Genomic DNA, 23,444 nt, shown 5'->3' with positions numbered 1-23,444 from the left:
AGGGAGATAGTTTTGACGACATTTTTCGCTAGAAAAGTGACAAAAGCGATCCAAAAACTTAGCTTGTATGTGTGTTTCCGTTCAGATCACGGTACACGTTTTCAAAATGGCCGCCCTTAGGACGCCATTTTATTTTTGTTCTCACGTAAAACAACTATAACAGACTAGTAAGTTACAATAGATGTTTGTACAGTACTGTGTATACATGTATGGTGAGTGATTATCGCTATGTTTATGGTGTGCTCTATCGTTATATCTTTCAGTACGCGTCTGATGACGCCGAGTTACTGCTAAGAGTTCGTGGGTTTCGAAGGACCAGCCTGACAAATCTTCCCCAAAAGGTTTTCAGTTTTTCATCCCTTTGTATATATATTTTTATATCATACCACTACATCAGCGCCAGCCACTGTGCGTGTGGGTCTGTTTATTGGGCTTGAGCTTGTGTTCGGGGGTAGTGCTGTACGCCCCGATTACTACAATGTCTAGGCCTTGTCAATCATGCCCTTCCTTGTACCAGAGTGGGACCCGCATCCACTCTGCTACTCCCACAGGGATTGCTCTAAATCAAATAAGTGTGCTTCCTTTTGCATAGGCTTATCGGACATCCACTTGAATTTTGGAAATTAGCGCTCGTTTAGGTCTTCGACACAGACAGAAGACGAAGACTAAGAAACAGAAGCCTACAGGTAAGATTGATATGGTAGGTACTAGCGAGGCGGCAAGGGCCACGCTAAGGTAACCTCTGGGGCTCCGGTCCCGGCAAGCAGGCGGACCCTCCGGGACTGCTAGCGAGCCCGAAGGCCTAGCAGCCAGCGTAAAGCACTGACTTTACGTCTAAGCTAGTAGCAGGCAGCAGGGCGGTACTTGCCCTAACAGGCAGTACCAGTCTACCAGTGAGATCTCTAGCGAGCTTCTTGCAGGTGGACACCCGTCTATTGCTGGCGAACAGCGGGTCTAGCACCCGCTGAAGTAGCGGGCACGGACAGTATGCCAAGGGTACCCGGGCTTGCCTGGGTTGAATCCTAGCATACAGCGTGCAGCGGACTTGCCTCGGCCGGTTCTGTACGCACGCAGCGTGCCAGTGGAACCCGGCTTGCCTGGGTTGATCCACGGCACGCAGCACGCCTTCCGTTGCCCCCAAGGGGCGAATGAAAACGAGCATGGGTTTAGCAGAGACGATACCGGGGCTAACGCTTCAGGTGTAGTCTTAGCAGAACCAACTGGGGTTGTCACACGGCAGCGTTCCATGGTGGGACCGCCGAGTGATTCCCTGGGCCTTGGAATGGCTGCCGGCTGTCCTCCGGGACTGGCTAGCGGCTATACCGGGGTTGGGCTCGCAGTCTCTCACGGGACAGCGACCCAAGTGCAAACAGTGGCAGCTACCGAGACGAAGCTACGGCTTGACTTCAGTGGTAGCCACTATGCACGCGCCCATAGCTGCCGTGAGTGGTCCGCCACACACAGCGACCTTGGGCGAGGCTCAAGAGGTTAGAGTAGGTAGTTTGAACAGCCTGGCTGATCAACAACCCACTTATGTCCTCGAGAGCCAGCGGAGCGTGGGTGATCCATTACAGTCAATGGGTCAATTACCCTCTTATGATCGATCACTATCTATTCAGCGGAGCATGGCTCCATTGATTGATACTGCCTATTCAGGTAGCGAGGTGACTGATCGAGGGTATACACGCTCAGCTACCCGTGATACTAGGCAAGCTCCTTTTAGCCAAGGGACAGCCAGCATAGCGGGGGACCCATACACACGGCTTGATCCTCTAGCGGTGAACGCTGTGAGGCATGGGTACAGTGGTACGCAGCCGGGAGCCCTACCGGGCACCTACGCTACAACCACGCAGGTACCGCAGTACTCGTCCTGGTTACCACAGTCTCTGTGGCAACAGGGGGAGGCGGTACTGGTACTGCCGTTCCATGGGGTTTCCCTGGTGGCGGATCCTTTCAGGGTCAGCTACCAACAGGGTATGCCCGTGGTATCCGCCGCAGGGTGGTTTCTTCCACGGTCAGCACCGTGGCAAGTGCCGCCTAGCGTTGGGCAAGCAGTACCACCAGTTGTTACCCAACCCGGCGGCGAGTGGCTAACCCTGATACAGCTCAGGGTAGGCCGCACACTGCTATGGCTAGGGCGACAGCAGCGAGAGCGTCGCGGATCCCGGGTGCTATAGCTAGCATCTCGGGTCTAGCGGGAGTACTCCCTCTTCTGCTGGTGTTCAGTTGGCTAGCCACACGGTGGCGACACCTCCCTGTCCACCTTCAGATGCCCGTCGTCAGATCTCTTCCTCATCAGAGAGTGAGTCAGAGTCTGAAGGCGAGGGAAAGGAGTCGGAAGATGACACCAGTAGCGACTCACAGTCTGATGAGACTGTGCAGCTAGCTTCAGGTATCCTTCCCCCGCTTCCCCGTGAGGAACTCGCTAGCAATGGTCTACCTGCGGACACCGCTGAGGTGATGAGCCGTGTGGCCCAAGGTTTGGGCCTGGCTTTCTCTCAGGAGGAGTCCGTTCAGGAGGACCAGGGCATCTTTTCAGTAGGATGCCCAGCTAGCGGCGGCCCACACAAGGGTCGCCCGCACTTGCATTCCCGGGCGGACCTCAAGGGTAGGTTTCAGAGGGCTGTCAGGCTCGCTGGAGCTTGACGCCGCGTGCTTGCGCTTCCACTGCGTGTTTCGCAGGAGGACTACGAAACCTACCTCAGGGTCCCTGACATGGATCCAGACGTTGCCAAGCGCCTGCCGCTAGCGGCCAAGGCGTACGGGTCGTTCTCCCCCCAGTGGGAGGAGGAGCTAAAGCTCATCATCGATAAGCGAGCACGCTTATCAGAGTCTCTAGCGCCGCTACCACGCTTGCCGAGCACCTCGGTAGGAAGGTAGCGAACGACCACGGGCAAGGTCGGAACTCTTCCATGAGGTTAATCTGTTAGCGGTGCTAACAGCTAACCTCAACGAGAGTTCTATGGGCCTAGCCCATAGGATGTCATCTCGCCGCCGGGAGAATGCCTGTCTGTCCCTCCAGTCAACTTACGGCTCCGACTTTGCTGAAGCAATGAAGAAGTCTGACTCGGTGGGACAGGGGCTACTCTTTGGACAGGCCTTTTGCGCCACGGTGGAGGACCGGGCAAAGAAGGCCACCAATGAGAGCACTCTGAAGAAGTCAGAGGCTGCCCTGACCAAGGGGAAGGGCAGTAAGGCGAAGAAGAAGCACAAGAAGAAGAAGTCTTCTAAGCGTTCTTCTGCGCCAGCTCCGGCTTCAGCAGGACGCGCACCACAGACTACACCCGAGCCTGAGGTTACTCCAGCACCTCCCAAAAAATCTGGGAAGCGCAAGAGTAGTTCTGGATCGATGGCAAGCCCCTAAGAAGAGCCGTTCTTCTAAGGGTGGCAAACCAGATCGGTCCTGAGGGCACGGCGGTCGACAGTCCATGCCGGCAGGTTTGGACTTCCACAGGGATTCCCCTGTGGGCGGCCGCTGTGCATTACGCCCAGAGATGGCATGCCATCTCACCGGGCGCCTGGGTATTGTCAGTGGTCAGTGGGGTTACAGGCTGGAATTTACCAGCCACCCTCGTGCGCCTGCACGATTCAGAGGTCCACGGTAGTGCCGCCAGACGGCCCCCAGCGCCGGGCACTACTATCAGAGGTCACTCAGCTTCTCACGGCAAGCGATTGTCCCGGTCTACCCCCTTTCACCAAGGGGTTTTGGAGCACTTTTTTCTGGCTCCAAAGAAGACCGGCGACTGAGGTTCATTCTGAACCTCAAGCCGTTGAACGAGTTCATCAGGCCCAAGAGGTTCAGAATGGAGACTCTCGCTCGGTGCTAGCCTGCCCCATCAAGGGTATGTGGGCGGCATCGCTAGATCTCTCGGACGATATCTGCATGTTCCGATCGCACCTCAAGATCAGAGGTTTCTACGCTTCAAGGTACAGGGTCACACTTACCAGTTTCGATGCCTGCCATTCGGCTTGTCCACCGCGCCCAGAGTGTTTACACTCCTGGTCAGGGCGGTGGCAGCGCACCTGAAGCGCAGGGGAGTCAACATGTGTTGCTACCTGGACGATTGGTTCATTTACGGACGCACCCCACTGGAGACACAGTGTCTCGTGGAGTTAGTAGTCCGACGGTGCGGACCTGGGATTTCTGATCAACGCCAAGAAATCCAATTTGGTCCCGACGCGAGACACCACTATTCTTAGGGGCCCAGATCAACCTCAATGAGGGGATCGCGGCGCCCTCACCCGAGAGGGTGACGAACATGGCGAGGTGTGCCCGACTCTTGGCCGAGTCAGAGGGAGCACCGCTGTGGCATGGATGAAGGTTTTGGGCCTTATGGCCAGTATGGTAGACCTCGCACCGCACTGCCGCTTTCACATGAGGCCTATACAACTACACCTTCTAGCCTTTTACAGGCCCAGTCGTCACTCAATATCCCTCGCGGTTCCGATGTCGGAGATCGCGAGAGAACTCTGGTGGTGGACCCATCAGCCCAATTTGACTCAAGGTGTCAGGTTCCTGCACCAGCGGAAAAGGCCACGTAGTGACGACCGGACGCGCCAAAGCTGGGCTGGGGGCCACATCCACGGGACTCAGTCTCGGGCCTATGGTCGGCCACGGAGACGGAGTTCCATATCAACCTTCTCGAACTTTGGGCAGTGGAGAGAACTCTCCAGCATTTCGAGAAGGTGATCGTGGGATCTCATATCGTTGTCCAAACGGACAACACAACCGTGGTAGCCTACCTCAACAGACAAGGGGCACCAGGTCACCACGGTTGTGCCTGCACGCACTACGCCTGATAGGGTGGTGCAAGGCCAGGCAGATTACGTTGAGAGCGATGCACATTGCAGGAGTCACCAACATCCTCGCGGACGATCTGTCACGAGGAAAGGTGTCGGGACCTACAGAATGGTCCCTTGCTCCGCAGGTCGCCCAGACGATCTTCGAGGTGATGTACCACCCCTCGATAGATTTGTTCGCATCGCATCGCAATCATCAGCTGCCGGTGTACTGCTCGAGGGTCGCAGACCCACAGGCATTCGCCGTGGACGCTCTGTCCGTGAGACTGGGGAGGAATGACTGCTTACGCTTTCCCCGATCTCACTGCTCGCAAGGGTAGTGACCAAGCTCGGGAGGGAGGAGTGCAACGTCATTCTGATAGCACCGCTCTGGCCGAACCACCTGTGGTTTCGACCGATGGTGGATCTACTAGCGGCACAGCCGCGAGTACTCCCCGAAAGTTAATAAATCTACTCCGGATGCCCGGAGGAGAGGTACCAAGTCTACCACTAGAGCACCTGCAGTTAGCTGCATGGCCCTTATCAGGAACGTGCGGCGGAGGGAGGCTTTTCATCAGAAGCTGCTTCTCTCATCGCCGGGGTAGACGAGAGTCTACCCTCCACGTATAGTCAGCGTTTGGCTCCCTACTACGCATGGTGCGATGAGAGAAATACATCTCCCACTAGAGCCCCTGTGCCTCTAGTGGCAGATTTTCTGACAGAAAAGTTCAGGTCAGGACTTCAGCAGGCAACGATAGCCAACTATAAGTCAGCCATTCTCTCGATTCATCGGGATTTGAAGACGGGTCGACTATCAATTCAGCTGGGTCCCTAAGTATTCTTCTCGACGGTATGTTCAACGCGCGCGCCCGCCGAAAGGAAGGTGGTCCCTCCATGGGACCTCAACACAGTCTTGGAGTATATTAAGGGTCCCCTTTTGAGCCCCTGTCAAAAGCGACCCTTAAATACGTCACTCTTAAGGCGGCCTTTCTTCTGGCGTTGGCTTCGGACGGCGCTGCTCAGAGTTGCACGCAGTCTCAAGTCAGCCTCCGTGATTTACTAACAACGGAGCGACGCTGTTTCTTCGCCCGGATTTCCTTGCAAAAATGAGCGAAGTACATTCCGACACTCGCCCTCTTCCTCCCCAGTATTGGGCAGGGTTCATCAATAGCCGAAGACAGGTTGTGGTGCCCGGTGAGGCGCTACAGCACTACCTTGGCCGAACACAAACCTTAAGAGGGGCTCATGACCGCTTATTTATCACTCACGCAGAACCGCACGGTCCAGCCGCTAAACAGACTCTGGCACGGTGGCTGGTCCAGGTGTTGAGTGGACTGGGGCGGCAAAAGACGCCGCCCAAGGCCCACTCAACCAGATCTATCTCATCTTCGTGGGCCTACCATAGGGGGGTCCCCATAGAAGAGATTTGTCAGGCTGTGTCTTGGAAGAACCCGTCGTCCTTTTCCACGGTTTACTACAAAAACGTAAACCAACGACCAGGCGATAAGTTCTCCAGGGCTATTCTGCGGAGATAATATGGTGGTTGGGTATCAGGTGTTTTCCGGACAATCAGAATTCCAACATGGTAAGAACCAGTGTTTCTATTCTTAACCACTGAACTTTCAGTTCAGGGGTTTTTGTCTGTTCACGTAGTCTTTCTGTTTCCGGCCGTGAGGGGGGGAAATAGTTTGACCTCGCGATTACCATGCTACCCACTCTCCCGATCCTTATCAGATGCTGGCCAATCTTGTACCTCCATCCGTCGGTTACTTGCTAGATCGATCTTTCAGATGTTGATGCAAGAAGTATCTTAATCAACATCGGACACGGTAAGATCGACCGGTGTACTGAGTCTAGTCCCAAACAAAAATGTTTGGTAGACTCATAACCGTGCGATCTTACCTTTCCGATGTTGATTATCTCGGACCCGCCGCCCCTACAAGTTTGGCGAGTAGGGCTGCCCAAGTCGGATAAGGGATGATTATCGTGTGTGACGTCACCGAATGGGTGAGTCCACTCGGGGATCGGGGTTTTTGTTATTTATTCATTTATGTGGGACAAAATGACTATTGGTTTTTTCCGCATCTCGGGATCGATGCAAGAAGTATCTTAATCAACATCGGAAAGGTAAGATCGCACCGGTTATGAGTCTACCAAACATTTTTGTTTGGGACTAGTATTGACTTGTTTTAAAAATGCAATTGGCAGTATTCATTTAAATCCAATCAAATGACCCTTGGGTGCAAGCTATAGCAAACACTAAACAAACAATTTTTAGGCCTTACTGTTCTACCAAAATATACAAAAAGTATCACATTTGTCAAAATTATCAAACACATCTACGCTGGATTGACAGCAAAATAACACATTGGCTATATCACCACATAATCCCTGTCAATTGAATACAAAAGGAAGTTTGAGTCCCTACACAGACTGGTTCTGACTGATATTTTTCCTTTAAAAACAACTTGTTTTGATAATAAAATGTTTCCAATGTATTTTTTTCTATGTCAATGTAAATTATGACATAGCTGCCATGTCTAATGTTTCAAGTTAACTATACCACATATTCATTCTAAATAACTTCAATAAAATGCCTTTCCCTTTTAATAACCACTTCTATGGACTTTTCTAACATGTCTATTTGGACATCCTGAAAATGCCCAATCCATTCCATACAAATCTGTGTTAATTAATTGTGTCCTATTCTACAAATTCTTTGTACCGGTGCCTGTCACAGGCTTTTTAAAGACACTACCACATACATGTTGACTGTTTAAAACATTTTAGCAAAATATTTTGTCAGCACTTGATATTTTGCATCAAGTTTCCAAAAATGTTTTCTGTATGTTATTAAAATGTTTTATACCTTTTAATGACCCGATATTTAAACATTCTGGGTTTGCTGAGTTGTTTGTGATCTTACCACAATTTACAGGTAATACTGCAGGCTGTAATTGTGCATAGGTCAGGAGACTGATCAAAACACTTTGTAAAAACAAAACAAGGGGAAACTGATAGACGTGATCTGTGTTTAGGATAAATACAGGCATACAATGTTATTGTCAACATGTTATTAACACCGTCAGATTTTTCTGGTGGTAAAGCTATAATGACACAATACACATACAGACACACCCCACCCACACCCACAAACATAAACATACAGCATATAAAGTTAAAGCTTCTATTATGCACAGTAGAAAATAAAAATTTGGCATCTCATATTAATGTGATATGAGTTGCTGTATAAAATTTATTAAATTGCATGAAGAAACATACAGAAATTTATTTTGCCGGACCAACCGTTCTTTTTCTTGACCACACAACAAATGACCCATATCAATCTTAATGTATATAAATTAATCAATTTGAAACATTTTGTTTATTTGAACAAATAAGAGAACTTCATTGAGACCAGCGATTAATCTTGGGCTATCAAGATTACTCTATGTCAGAGGTGTTTATTTAAACCATTCATTTGTACTGGTATTAGGTAATTGAATAAATACTAGTTGGTGTAAATCTGCCTGCATGTATACAGTCATGTGGAGAGTTTTGTGTTGAGGCTCTATCCCATTTGTATACATATCAGATCAGCTTTACCAGGCCGAGAGGAAGTTTGGCATAAATGAAAGGGATGTGATTTGATAAAGAAGCTTGACAACCAAAATTCATCAAACATTCAAATGTTTATAATTCTAGATAATCTCCACAATATGTAATTTAAGTGAAATTTTTATTTGTTTATTCTTTATCAAAAATTATGAAATAATATTTTTTTGAGCATTTTAAGCTGTAATAATAAGGTAAAATGAAAGAAATCCACTTATCTTTGCTGCTTAATCTGAAAAGATATTAATTCAAAATTGCTGTGTTGTCCTACAAACATAACACATTTGGCTGATTCCATTTTAGGTGCAAGTTGAGACATGAGTAAACATTACAAATTTAAAGTGAAAAATCAGGTTTGGTAAAAAAGTAACCAATTTCATATTGTAAGATCGTATATGACTTTACTAACATTCATAACTAAATGAGACTAATAAGAACAGCCCTCGAATTAAGGATCTGAAGGGGCACGGCAACTTTTTTAGGGCAAGTTGATAATTGCCTTGGATTTTCACTGAAAAGGCAAGGCAGCACAGCAGTTTGTAATATTTCAAGAGGGCATCATGGCAACTGTTGAAAATTTGAGAAGGGCACCAAGGCAATTTCTCAAAAGTGAAGAAAACACACACAAACATAGGTAGATTATTTTATAATGAAAGGCCAGGGCTGAGGCACCAACGGCAACTTCATTAGAGGGCACAGCAAGTGACTGCCTTGGGTAAAGGACATATTTTGAGGGCATTACGGCAGTGGGGTTGGGCACCCACGGCAAAATGCCATGGGTGCTGTGGATTAATTCGAGGGCTGAATAAGAACCTCACAATATGAAAAGAAGAAAATCAGGGAGAGAAGCCAGGATTTTATAACAAACGGTTCCTGGTTCATTGGGGCTTTCTGTGAACCAGTATCCCACTGGAAGTCGAACAGAGTCATCATTTCCATCAACTTCCATGTAGTCAACCGGAACATTTTATGTACATGCATGTACACTTTAAGCAATAATGTGTGATTTGCAATTTGCATATAAAGAATAGTTTGCTATTTAAATGTTAGTTTTCACTGATCATATTGTCCCCTTTTAATTTCGAGCCAAACAAATGAAGTAAAACAAAAAAATTGCTATTTTATTCCAGCGCCTACAATGCGTATATGAGATTGTCGAATGTTGATTGTATTACATCATACATGTATTATTGTATGGAGCATCACTCAGCTGGGACGTGTATTACACGACGTACGAGGAATAGCGATATGCACACGATTTACACGTCACTGATTCAATGATACATTTACACATGATCTGACATTCACGAGACGTGTTCTAAGCAAGCACTCGATCGGTGAACTTTGAATAAAACCCAAGATCTCCGGATTTAATATAAAAACTTAAAATTTATTTTAATTAAAGCACTTCAGGCTTAGTCCTTTACATGGTATTTTAGTACATCACTAGGCATTACAATCATGCAAAAAGTAGAAACAAGAAAACATACTACTACATGATACATAATGAATCCAACATAGGGAAATGTTAATTTCAATTCTATTATGCTTCAATGTATGCACCATTCCCTATTGAATTTGCTGTACTGGCTAGGAATGTACCATAAAAATATGACTAATACCAGTATTAAGAAAGTTGCCATTTTGTTTTGAAATGCGCCAATTGACTGTGAGTGATATATACATGTCATTTCCCCTAGAAATGATCACAGATGTTTGACTCTCTTATTGAAATTGTTCTTGATAAGCTAGGTGAACGGTAAGTTCAGCTAGCCGGTTATGAGGAAATGCTATTTTTGTATTTCCTCACCTCTCATAGCTTGGATTTCAGGTATGCAAACTTTCCTAGTACAGTACTCTCTGAATTGCTGAAATTTAATGGCTCTCTGTGAAGTGAAGTGGAACTTTAAATAGGTTGATGTTTGATGATAATTATGGTTGTAGACTTGGTAGCTAACTATGTTGTATTCCACATCAAGCATGTAAAAGTTCATTAATATCGACCAGTGATGTTCAGTACAGGCACAACAGAATTTGAAAGTGAATTGACTGTATTAAAACTTTTTATCAGTGCCTTCTGAGGAGACCGTGCTTGATTACAACCCTGGATGACCCAAGAAAGCTTCCATAATGCAGCTTATTTTCATAGGGATTAGTACAGTCATGGGTTAACACCCTACTCTTTTTGAAACAGACTGTGAGCTATATGTGCATGTTCACAGAATCACAATGGCTCTCTGTACAGAAGACTGATCAATTAACTTCCCCTCCAAAGGACAGAGTACTCTCATGGTTCATTTACACAATTCTAAATGTACCATGGGGAGAGCAGAAGTCTGGATTTAATCTGTTCAGATATTGCCTATTAAATTAAATTCAGACTTTTCCACCAGCCAATTCCCCAGTAAGTTACCTCTGACAGGAATTGAACCTAGGACCTCATATGCAAAACTTGTACAGTTTAGAAAGGGCCTCTGACTTAATACACATAATAAACTTGAATAACATGTTAACAAAATTGATAATATTTCCCTTCTTTGTTTCAGTCCTTTGACAACACTTGATTGAAATAAATAGAGACTGTATAATCTATCGGGGGATATATGTGACATGATCTGGTCCATGGGGGCCAAAGGTAGCAAATTTGAAATTGAGATAGAGGCAAAAATATGGAGTAAAAAATAATAAAATCAATCACAAAACTTCAGAACTTCAGAACCAAGTATGCCAGACCTTCAGTGTTTTCAGTATATGATAGCCTATTGTTTGTATTAGGTAACTATTATCGTAAGTCAATTTTCAAAAATGCCTCCTTTGGCCCCCATGGAGCAGATCGTTTTCCTGTCACATATGGAGTTTCAAATATTGATGAGTTAATCACTAATGAATAAGACTTGAAAGAAGTTGTTTGTTCGCTGTGATTGGCTGAAAATATAACAGTTTATGGGTTGTTTTTGCTATGTTGTCTGGCATGAATAGATAGACAGTGACTCAGTTCATGGTGTAGGACATTTCTGAAAGGGACACAGAATATGAATATCTGAGAATACAATTTCATATTTCTGTCATTTTTGTTTGAAAAATTACAGTTTGCAGGAATATTTCCCCTGATATTGTACATGTATGGGGGATAGGTTAGCATGGTATTTGGGATCATTACAGCAAACATCATTTTTAGAATTTTATGGGGAAAATTGATTTGATGAAGAGTGCATGATGGCATTTCTTGTCATGCTAGTAAAGTGTACATATCTTTGACCCATCCAGTGTCGAGGGATTCAAGGGATTGGATTGACAAATCCTTTCCTATCTAGCAGACATAAGGCATATTCACATGAGCATCACATCTTAAGATTTCGCATGACTTGATACAATAGTTAAGATTCTGAGCAGTTATGCTGGGTTTTTTTATTTTTATTTATTTTTTTAAATTTTTTTTTATTTATTTATATTTTTATTTGTTTATTTGATTGTTTGTTTTTTACATTTGATTTGATGTGTTTTGATTTTATTTATTTATTTTATTTTATTTTATTTTATTTTATTTTATTTTATTTTATTTTATTTTATTTTATTTTATTTTATTTTATTTTATTTATTTATTTTTTTAATTTTTAATTTTTAATTTTTTTATTTATTTATTTTTTATTTTATTTTTTATTTATTTGCTTGCTTGTTTATTTGTTTGGCAAACTTGACATAAAAAATACAAAAAAGTGAATTACTTGACACAGGAAGCAAAGCCAGGATCACCCTTAAAGTTTGGTTGAAAATGCGCGATATAACAGCGCGTGAGATGATGCATAGCCGGGCATAAACAAAATTGATTCCCGGTTTTCCAGTCGTAAACAATCTGCACTATAGAACCCTGGATGGAAGCTTGCGAGTCTGGCTGAAGCCCTCGAGCATAAACAATCATTAAGTCATGAAAAGATATTAATGAACCCCCTGGATTAAACCCATCTCTCACATGTAGAATGCAAAGTATGTAAAAATAGAAACAGATTTTAGGTACTTGTTAAGTACTTGTACCACTTGATTGCATTAAAATGTTATTTGATGGCAGGCTCAATATAAACATTGTATGTATACCAGGACTAAGGGCTATTGCCCACAAATTTCACAAAATAACCCATGTGAAAAGTACACTTTTCAAATGATGGAAATAGCCCTTGCCTTGTAATTAGAGTAGTATTTTGAGTACAGAGTATTGCCCTCTCATTGTTTTGAAAACCAAAGTGCATCTTCACTTCTCATACCACATACATGACATTCACAACTTCAAGTTATTGGGAAGCCATGTGAACACAGCTCTATTTACTCCAGTAGTTAGACAACCCAGTTCTGGGTGATGAAGTGATCTGTGTGATAATTTATTGACATGGATTCCTAACTGCTGATGTCCTCATTTATCTGTTGTTTGTGATTGTTAATGCTACATATATGTCAGCTTGATAATGAATAAATCAGGAAGATGATCCATGTGTGAATGAATGGTAGCTGCTACAATTAAGAAATATATTTACAGATAGATACACTAGTTTGAAATTATGGCTTCAAGATGGAATCGTGTGTAAAATTATTATAAATAATAATTATTTTTTTTGATGTTGAAAAATGCAATAATTTAGGCAGTGCTGGATACAAGCCATCCAGTGAATGTTGATTTTTGTTTTTAATTTGAGTTACTGACTACATACATTATGCTGAAGATGTTTGATCTCATAGATGAAAAATTATACAGACCATTCACCAACAGGCAAGTTCCTTGTGCTTTGTATGCTGAGAATTCTTGCATATTCATGAGGGCTGATCGTGTGTGTCTAAAAACCATGCCAGCGTTGCATATATTTTTTTGTGTACGTTAGAGCATTGTGTGTCTTCTCAAAAGACCGTAACAATATGCAGTATGTGTATAGCAGTTTCATCTCTCACACTACATGGAATGATTGGCCCTCATTACCGGGTGATGCTGGGACTTTGCCTGTTGTTGATTAATCTATATCTCTTTAGTTTATGTTTGAACCACAGACCTCCTTTATTATTGATGTTCTTTTACTCTTTACTTTTTCAGAAATGAGTAGGCTGAGACTAGTTATGCTGGATATTGCCTGTAACAAAATCACAGTAATCCCAACATCATTCAGAATGATAACAACCTTAGAAATCTTCACCTTGGATAACAATCCTCTTACATCTCCACCTGCACAAGTAAGTGGTTACTACTGGTGCTAGTAATGGCATGTTCTTGTGATCAACATAGTTCGACTGATTTCAGAGAGAAAATAAAAATAAATAACATTTTCAGTGGTAAACATAAGAAACAGGATAATTTGGCAACATAAAGACATCACATGTAACCTTTCTCCTCCTCCATTTTGGAATGTCTAAAATCTTGTCTAAGAACCATGCTTATAATGTACCATTAGCACATTGACTACCAGACTGGTATGGCGTATGATTCAAGTTTGAATAACTGCTACCATAAGGCCACAGAAAAAACTCAGTTCTACTGACGGATGGGCTTGGCAAGTAGAGTTTGTCAGTCTGTTTTTTGGTTTTTTTCTTAATGACCCTAAAATAATAATTGAAATCTGAACATCTTTGCAAACATATTTTGAACATTTTCTGAAATTTTTTCAAAAAATGTCAGGCAAAATCAATGTACTTAGGCCAAAAATCAGCTGTTTTTAATTGCATACACTTGAAAAATAAATAAAAAAATACCCGAGACGTAAAGCCTGTGGTGCTCGGGCCCAGTAAAACTTTTGTTTTCTTCCATCACGTAATGTCACAATTTTTTCATTGATTTCCAAGGTATGTACGAGAGGCAGAGTACACATATTCAAATATCTCACAATGGAAGCATTGAGGGAAGGCAAGAGGAGAGGCATCTTAGAACCAGACAGTCAAAGATGGAGCAGAGGACCATCACTTAACAATGCTAAGTAGGTTGATACTTCTAATTCTTGATGATCCCCAGGAAATGCTGTCATACCAATTTCTATGTGACCCACTTTTTTACAGTGTTTCTTACTTTAGGTTAAGTGATTCAATTTAGACTTGTATTCATTGTCACTGTGAGCCTAAATGGTATCATCTCCAATGCCAAGGTTCATCAAGCCCTATTCAACCATCGTAGCTGAAAATTTGACCTCAAGTGGGGTGTGAGTTTTTGCATTCAAAGGTCATCCAATGAATGTACAAACATGTTGAGTTTAACAAACTGTACCCTGTCAGATGAGCATGTTGGAAGCCATAGTATTCGAATAGGTCCTTTACCTGGCTGCCAATTTGGCGCTGTTTACAGCGTAAACATGGCAGTGGAGTTCTGATTGGTTAATTGAATCATGTCATCATCACAATGGCATCTCATTCGCCAAACAAGACGGGTAGTATCGCTTGACCCAGGCGTGACCTAGTTCTTTTTTACGTGATAATCATTAAGAGTGGTACAGCAGTGCTGAAGGACCTTGCTGAATACTGTGATAAGGCATAACCATCAAAATATCGATGATCTATTTTAAAGGATGCATGAATCAGGGGTGTCAGTCTTCATGCATTTGGATAAATTTCACACCTTTAACTTGTGATTAAATAGCAAGTTCAGACATAAGTTTGATTCTGTGGACCCTGGCAGTTGCTAAGTCTTCCCAAGTAAGAAGGCAATGTATACTTGATTTCTATATAGTACTTATTGCATTTTGTATTGGGAGCAGTTGGATTGAAAAAAAAACCTGCCTTCCAAATCAAAACACAAATAATTTGTAAGAAGATTGATTCAAATACACCTGCCTCTCATGTAACATTGGCTGCATTTGCTATATAGATTTAGCCATCCGGCATAAAGGAAGATTAAATCAGTCTAATAAATTGACAGATACTGTCCCTCTACTTGGGAGTTCATTTGCGCATGAATTGACTGTCATCCCTGATGAAAGTTTGCAGTTTTTGCATGGAATTGGCCTTTGTTTGCCTCCAGAGAATTGTAGCCACCATGATTTTCCCATTACCAGTATCATACAAAAACATCACAGTCATCATATTCAAAGTGACCTTAACCTAAAATTGTACAGCGATGCTGATGCAGAACTGAAAAAGTTTATCAGTACTTATCCTGAGTTTTATGTAATCACTTCTGTAGTTGTGAATGTGAAGTGCAGAATAATCCAATACTTACCATTTACCCATAGTGTGTCAGGCATGATCTCAATCCTGAAGTGAATTGCTGCGTCCATATTCACCCTAATAGATGCCATGCGTGAATAAGAGCCTACCCATCCACTAGAATAAGAACCTACCCATCCACTAGAATAAGAGCCTACCCATCCACTAAAGACCCTTTTTTTGAGTTAACAGCTTACGATATGGCACAATTTCTGTGTTAATTCGGAGGGATTTATAGATATCACTTCAGGTGTTTTTACAGAACTATATAATTTCTGCTATTTTAAGAACTGTTCCCACCAAGTCACTTAAAGCCAGGCCCGACGCAGACCCGCACCCCCCACACACACACAGACTCAGTACACCGGTCGATCTTACCGTTTCCGATGTTGATTAAGATACTTCTTGCATCGATCCCGAGATGCGGAAAAACTAATAGTCATTTTGTCCCACATAAATGAATAAATAACAAAAACCCCCCGATCCCCCGGTGGACTCACCCAAAAGGTGACGTCACACCATATGATCGTCCCTTATCCTCCTTGGTCTCCGACTGACACAGGCGTGCCTATCGATTGTTCATAGCACTGTGTATCAATTTCTCGACCAAAAGGCGAGATATACGGTTGTAGTTTCACACCTTAGGTAAAACCAAACCGGTAGTGTACGGTCTGAGGATAGTTTTGACGGCATTTTCTGGCGAAAAAGTGACAAAAAACGATCCAAAACTTAGCTACATATCGTGCCTCCGTTTATATACGGGACACACGAGCAATTCAAAATGGCCGCTCGTTGACGCCATTCATTTTGTTTCCCACGTAAAACAACCATTGCAGCCTGTAAGTTACAATAGATGTTTGTACATACACATTGTATTTCATGTACGGTAGGTTATTGTTGCTATGTTAGGGTGATTACTCTATCGTTATGTCTTCATTACCGTCCAATAAAGACGAGTTAATCAGATATTCATACGGTGGGGATTGGTAGGGACCCGTCTGACATTTTAGTAATAAAGTTAGCCAGTCCTTACTTTACCACTAACGTTAGCGACCAGCCTCCGTGCTCAGGTTTGCTTACTGGGCTTGAGTCGCGTGTTGGGGGGGGTAGTGCCCCTCCCTTTCTCCTCGCTTTCGCCTCGGCCCTGTCGGGCTTGCCCTTCCCTGGTGACGGAGCGGGACCCACACCCGCTCTGTTTCACCCACAGGAGTGCTCACGATCTTCTAGATGTCTTTCTTTTGCTTAGGACTCTCCGAGTTCCAGCTTGACGATTGGGATAGGCTCCGTCATCGCCATAAGACGAAGAAGAAATCTACCAAGGGCACTGGTAAGGTCGTCACGGTGGATTCTGCTGTGACAGCCCCTATGGGTCATGGCAGGTCTGCTTAAGGGGCTCGGTCCCCGGACAAGCAGGCGGTTCCTTCGGGACTGCTAAGCGCGTCCAAAGGCTCAGCAGCCAGCGAAAGCACTGACTATACGTCGGAGCAAAGTAGCAGGCAGCAGAGCGGTAACCACCAGCGAAAACCCTAGCGGGTTTTGCAGCAGGAGGATACCAGTCGACACGGTAGATTCTGCTGTGACAGCCCCTATGGGTCATGGCAGGTCTGCTTAAGGGGGCTCCGGTCCCCGGACAAGCAGGCGGTTCCTTCGGGACTGCTAAGCGCGTCCAAAGGCTCAGCAGCCAGCGTAAAGCACTGACTATACGCCGGAGCAAAGTAGCAGGCAGCAGCGCGGTAACCACCAGCGAAAACCCTAGCGGGTTTTGTAGCAGGAGGATACCAGTCCTCTAGCTTAAAATCCTCACGGGTTTTTAGCAGGAGGACACCCGCCTGTTGCAGGCATATCTACGGGCTCAAACAGCCACAGTAGTAGCCAGCGACGGGCAGCATGCAAGGGTACCCGGGCTTGCCTGGGTTGAACCCTAGCATGCATGGGTTCAGCAGAGACGATACCGCGGCTAACGCTGTGGGTGTAGTCTTAGCAGAACCAACTGGGGTTGTCACACGGCAGCGTTCCATGGCGGGACCGCCGAGTGATACCCTGGGCCCTAGAATAGCTGCTGGCTGTCCACAGGGACTGGCTGGCGATTATTCAGGGGTTGGGCTCGCAGTCTCTCACGGGACAGCGACCCAGGTGCATTCGGTGGCAGCTACAAAGACGAGCACGGCTTGACTTCAGTGGTAGCCGCTATGCACCCGCCCATAGCTGCCGTGAGTGGTCCGCCACACACAGCGACCTTGGGCGAAGCTCTAGAGGGTACAGTAAGTAGCTTGAACAGCCTAGCTGATCAACAACCCACTTATGTCCTCGAGAGCCAGCGGAGCGCGGGTGATCCATTACCGTCAATGGGTCAATTACCCTCTCTTGATCGATCACTGTCAAATCAACAGGGCATAGCTCCATTGATTGACGCTGCCTATTCAGGTGGCGAGGTGATTGATCGGGGGCATGCACGCTCAGCTACCCGTGGTACTAGGCAAGCTCCCTCTAGCCAAGGGACAGCCGGTATAGCGGGTACCCATACACACGGCTTGATCCCTTGCGGGGAACGCAGTGAGGCATGGGTACAGTGGTACACAGCCGGGAGCCCTCACGGGCACCTACGCTGGAACCACGCATACAGCGGTACACAACCGGGAACCCTCACGGGTACCCATGCTAGTACCAGCGCCGGTACCACGCCAGCACACAGCTTGATCCCCAAACAGGGAACGCAGTGTGGCGAGGGTACAGCGGTCCACAGTTGGGAACCCTCACGGGTACCCACGCTGATACCGCACCGGTACCGCAGCACTCGCCTTAGTCGCCACAGTCTCTGTGGCAACAAGGGGGGGGGGGGAGGCGGTGCTGGTACTGCAGTACCATGGGGTTACCCTGGTGGCGGATCCTTTCAGGGTCAGCTGCCGGCTGGGTATGCCCCGTGGTACCCGCCGCAGGGTGTTTCTTCCACGGCCTAGCACCGTGGCAAGTGTCGCCAGCGATGGCCACGCAGTACCAACATCAGCTGTTGACCAGGCCAGCCGGCATGGGGCTAACCCAGATCTTGATCAGGGTAGGCCCGATGCTGCTAGCGCTAGGACGACGGCTGCGAGAGCATGCGGACCCAGTGGTGCCATGGCGGATACCTCAGGGTCTTGCGGGAGTACTCCCTCTTCTGCTGGCAGGTAGTCGGCGAGCCACACAGTGGTTATGCCTTCTTACCCGCTTTCAGATGCCCGTCCTCAGTTACCGCCATCATCGAGCATGATACGGATACTGTGGGCGAGGAAAGAGTCGGAAGCTGAGTCCGGTAGTGACATCACTACAATCTCCTTCCCCGCTGCCCGCGAGGGGAGCAACAGCACTGATCTTCCTCCGGACACCCCCTAAGGGGAGTCCATGGAGGAGGACCAGGGATCCTTTCAGTAGGATGCTCAGCTGCTGCTTCCTCACAGGGGACGCCTGCACTCTCATTCCCGGCAAACCTCACGGGTAGATATCGTAGGGCTGTCGAGCTCAGTAGAGCTATGACACCGCGTGCTTGCACGCTTCCTCTGCGTGTAACGGGAGGACCACAGGACCTACCTGAGGGGATCCGAGAGGGACCCAGATGTCGCAAGCGTATCACGCTCAGACAACATCTGAGCTCTTCGCATGAGGTGAGCCTATTAGCGGTGCTAACAGCTAGCCTCAACGAGAGCTCCATGGGCCTAGCCCATAGGGTGTCACTCAGCGCCGGGGGGAGGGGCCTGCCACTCCAATCGCTCAACGCGATGGAAAGGCAGGGTCCTTTTTCTCTTTGGATGCTTCTGCGCCACGGTGGAGGACCGTGCAAAGAAGCTACCAACGGAGCACTCTGAAGAGGTCGGAAACTGCCCTTACCATGGGTAGGAGCTCCGACTTCAGCAGGCCGTGCACCACCAACAGTACCCGAGCCCACTACCTCTGCAGCACCCATTTCTGGGAGGCGCAAGGGTAGCACAGGAACAGCTGGCAAGCCCGAAGAAGAGCAAGCGCTCTTCCAAGGGAAGCTAGGCAGAGCATTCCTGGGGGCTCAGCGGTTTTTCCACAGGGGATCTCCCAGTGGGCGACCGCTTATGGCTTTCACCCAGAGGTGGGAAACCATCTCTTTGAGCGCCTGGGTATGGTCAGTGGTGAGTGGGGGTTACAGACTGGCAACCCAGTCTCCCCACATTCGTCTGCACATTTCAGAGGTCCACAGTAGTGCCGTCAGACGGCCCCCAGCGTCGGGCACTACTGACAGGGATCACACAGCTTCTCACGAAGCGGGCGATTGTCCCGGTCTACCCCCGTTCTACGGGTGATCTTGGAGCCATTGGCTCCAAGGAAGACCGGCGACGGGCGCCCCATCCGGAACCGCAGGCTGTTGAACACGTTCTTCAGGCCCAAGAGGTTCAGAATGGGGACTCTCGCCTCGGTGCTAGCCTGCCCCATCAGGGGCATGGGAACAGCATCGCTAGATCTCTCGGACGCCTATCTGCATATGCCAATCGCCTCTCAAGATCGGAGGCATCTGCGCTTCTAGGTACAGGATCAAAATTACCAGTTTTGATACCGGCCATCCGCCTGTCCATCTCTCCCAGGGTGTTTAACACTCTTGGTCAGAGCGGTGGCAGCGCACCTGAAGCACAGGGGTGTCAACATCAGTTGCTACCTGGACGTTTGGCTCATATACGGACGCACTCCACTGAAGACTACGGGTCTCATGGGGTTGATAGTCCGTAGGGTGCGGGACCCTGGCTTCTTTGATCAGCTCAAAAAAGTCCAGCGTGGTCCCCGACGAGACACCACTATTTGTAGGGGCCCAGATCACCCTCACGGAGGGTTCGCGGTGCTCTCACCCGAAGCGGGTGATTTAACATGGTGCGGTGTGCCTGACTCTTGGCGAGTCTCGGGCAAAACCCGCTGTGGCATGGATGAAGGTGGTAGGCCTAATGGCCAGTATGGTAGACCTCGTACTGTACTGCCGTTTCTACGTTAGGCTTACCCAACTACACCTTCTAGCCTGCTTGCAGGCCCAGTCGTCACCAATATCCCTCGCGGTTCCGTTGTCGGAGATCGCGAGAGGAACTCTGGTGGTGGACCCATCAGCCCAATTTGACCCAGGGTGTCAGGTTTCCTGCACCCCGGTATGTCACGAGTGAGCGACCATAGCGTCAAAACGGGGCTGGGGGTCCACATCCACGGACACTCCGTCTCGGGCCTATGGGGGCCATAGAGACAGAGTTTCACATCAACCTCCCTCGCTTACGAGGAGGTGATCGTGGAATCACATACCGTTGTCCTGACGGATAACACAACCGTGGTAGCCTACCCCAACAGACAAGGGGACTCCGGGCCACCACGATTGAGCCTGCATGCACGACACCTGATAGGGTGGTGCAAGTTCAGGCAGATTACGATGAGAAGCGATACACATCGCTGGGCGTCACCAGCATCCTCGCGCACAATCTGTCACGAGGAAGGGTGTCGGGACCAGCAGAATGGTCCCTTGCTCCGCAGGTCGCTCAGACGATCTTCAAGGGGATGTACCACCCCTCGAAAGATCTGTTCGCATCTCATCGCAATCATCCACTGCCGGTGTACTGCTCAAGGGTCGCGGACCCCCAAGCATTCACCGTGGACGCTCTGTCCTAGACTGGGGAGGGATGACAGCTTATGCAGTCCCTCCGATCTCACTACTCATGAGGGTGGTGGCCAAGATCGGGTGGGAAGACTGTATTGTCATTCTGCTAGCGGCAAGGCCGCTGGCACTCCCCGAGGTACCAGATCTACTCCGGATGCCCGGAGCGGAGGTACCCAGTCTATCACTAGAGCACCTGCAGTTAGCTGCATGGCCCTTACCAGGGAACACGCAGCGGAGGGATACTTTTCATCAGAAGCTGTTTTTCTCATCGCCGGGGCTAGACGGAAGTCTACCCTCCGTACGTATAGCCAGAGTCTGGCTCCATACTACGCTTGGTGCAATGAGACAAATAGCTCTCCCGCTAGAGCCTCTGTGCTGCTAGTTCCGGAGTTTCTGACAGAAAAGTTCCAAGCAAGACTTCAGCGGGCCACTGGGGCCAGCTATAAGTCAGCTGTCCTCTCCATTCACCGAGGTTTGAGACGGGTCGACTATCATAGCCGATGGTTACCTTATTAGTCTACGCCTCGACGGTATGTGCAACGAGGGTCTACCAAAAAGGAAAGTGATCCTCCTAAGGGATCCCAACACAGTCTTAGATTACTTTAAGGGTCACCCTTTTGACCTTCCGTCAAAAGCGACGCTTAAATACGTAACTCTCAAGATGGCTTTCCGGTTTGGCGTTGGCTTCGGGACGGCGGTGCTGAGTTGCACACGGTCTCGAGGTTAGCTTCCGTGTTCACAAACACTGGAGCGACACTGTTTCGGCGCTCTGTTCTCGTGACTACGAACGGGCGCGGTGCATACCGACATTCGTCCCTCTCCAATCCCCAGGGTTGGGCAAGGTTCGCTGAAGCCAAAGATAGGCTGGGGTGTCCGATAAGGCGCTGCAGCACTATTTCTTCCGAACACAAGCCTTGCGAGGGACTCACGACCGCATTCATCACCCTTACAGAGCCTTTCGGTCCAGCCGCTGTCGCAATGGCTGGTCCAGGTGTTGGTGGGGTCCGGGGATCGCGAAGGTTTCGCGCCCCACGACCCACTCGACACGAGCTATCTCATCATCTTGGGTATACCGTTCGGTTGTCCCTTGAGGAGATCTAGCAGGCGGTGTCCCGGAAGCCACCTTCGCCCTTCTCTACGATACTTCCGTTTACGTTAGTAATCAGAGACGGGCGGGAGGTTTACCGACATTGTTCGGGCGATCATAATACGGTGGTGTACGGGTACCAGGTTTTCAGACTATACAGAATACTCAGCATGGTAAGAACCAGTGTCGCTATTCTTAACCACCAAACTTATTAAGTAAGGAGGTTTATGTCTGTGATCGCGTGGTCTTTTTGTTTCCCGACCGTTGGGGAAAATATTTTCTGACCTCGCGAAAACCATCGTTACCGCTCCCGATCCCCTGATCAGATGCTGACCAATCTTGTACCTCCATCCGCCGGTTACTTGCTAGATCGATCTTTCAGATGTTGATGCAAGAAGTATCTTAATCAACATCGGAAGCGGTAAGATCGACCGGTGTACTGAGTCTAGTCCCAAACAGAAATGTTTGGTAGACTCATAACGGTGCGATCTTACCTTTCCGATGTTGATTATCCCGACCCCGCCACCCCTACAAGTTTGGTCCGGTAGGGGATCCCAAGTCGGATAAGGGGCGATCATATGGTGTGACGTCACCTTTTGGGTGAGTCCACCGGGGATCGGGGTTTTTGTTATTTATTCATTTATGTGGGACAAAATGACTATTGGTTTTTCCGCATCTCGGGATCGATGCAAGAAGTATCTTAATCAACATCGGAAAGGTAAGATCGCACCGGTTATGAGTCTACCAAACATTTCTGTTTGGGACTATTATTGCAGTCTGTCCTGTTTAGGTACACGGGTACGCTTTATATGCCTTTTTCGACAAAAAAGGTCCAAATTTTGGGAAGAAAGTCTCAAAATCGCCCCCCCCCCCCCTTTGCAAAAAAGTCCCACTTTTTCAAAATCAGCACCCCCAAATGAAATCCTGCATACAGGCCTGTTTAAAGCGAGTTGTAAATACAAGGGAGTGTAGTCTAAATCAGGTGATACATTCTAATGTCCGTGGTGTTGTACATTATTTTTATATGACTGAAATCTAGAAATAATATTTAGGCTTATATTATATAATATTCTTTCACCTGAATTATTATGGACTTTAAAGAAAAAACTCTTTAGAATGATGCATAATAATAATAATAATAAACCAATATTTCTGTAGCACAATTAGCTT

The 23,444-nt window shown here is 47.0% G+C and overlaps 1 protein-coding gene across 1 annotated transcript in view; it reads left to right on the top strand.

The window, feature by feature from the left end:
• The window catches only part of LOC140154869 (DISP complex protein LRCH3-like), a 118,053-nt gene that overhangs the window by 32,040 nt on the left and 62,569 nt on the right, over positions 1-23,444 (top strand). Inside the window, 2 exon segments of the mRNA XM_072177518.1 lie at positions 13,469-13,605; positions 14,212-14,342. Of these exon segments, the coding sequence (XP_072033619.1) occupies positions 13,469-13,605; positions 14,212-14,342 (268 nt within the window).

This window comes from Amphiura filiformis, chromosome 6 (assembly GCF_039555335.1).
Source record: "Amphiura filiformis chromosome 6, Afil_fr2py, whole genome shotgun sequence".
NCBI lineage: Eukaryota > Metazoa > Echinodermata > Ophiuroidea > Amphilepidida > Amphiuridae > Amphiura > Amphiura filiformis.
This window is presented reverse-complemented; position numbering and strand designations above follow the sequence as displayed.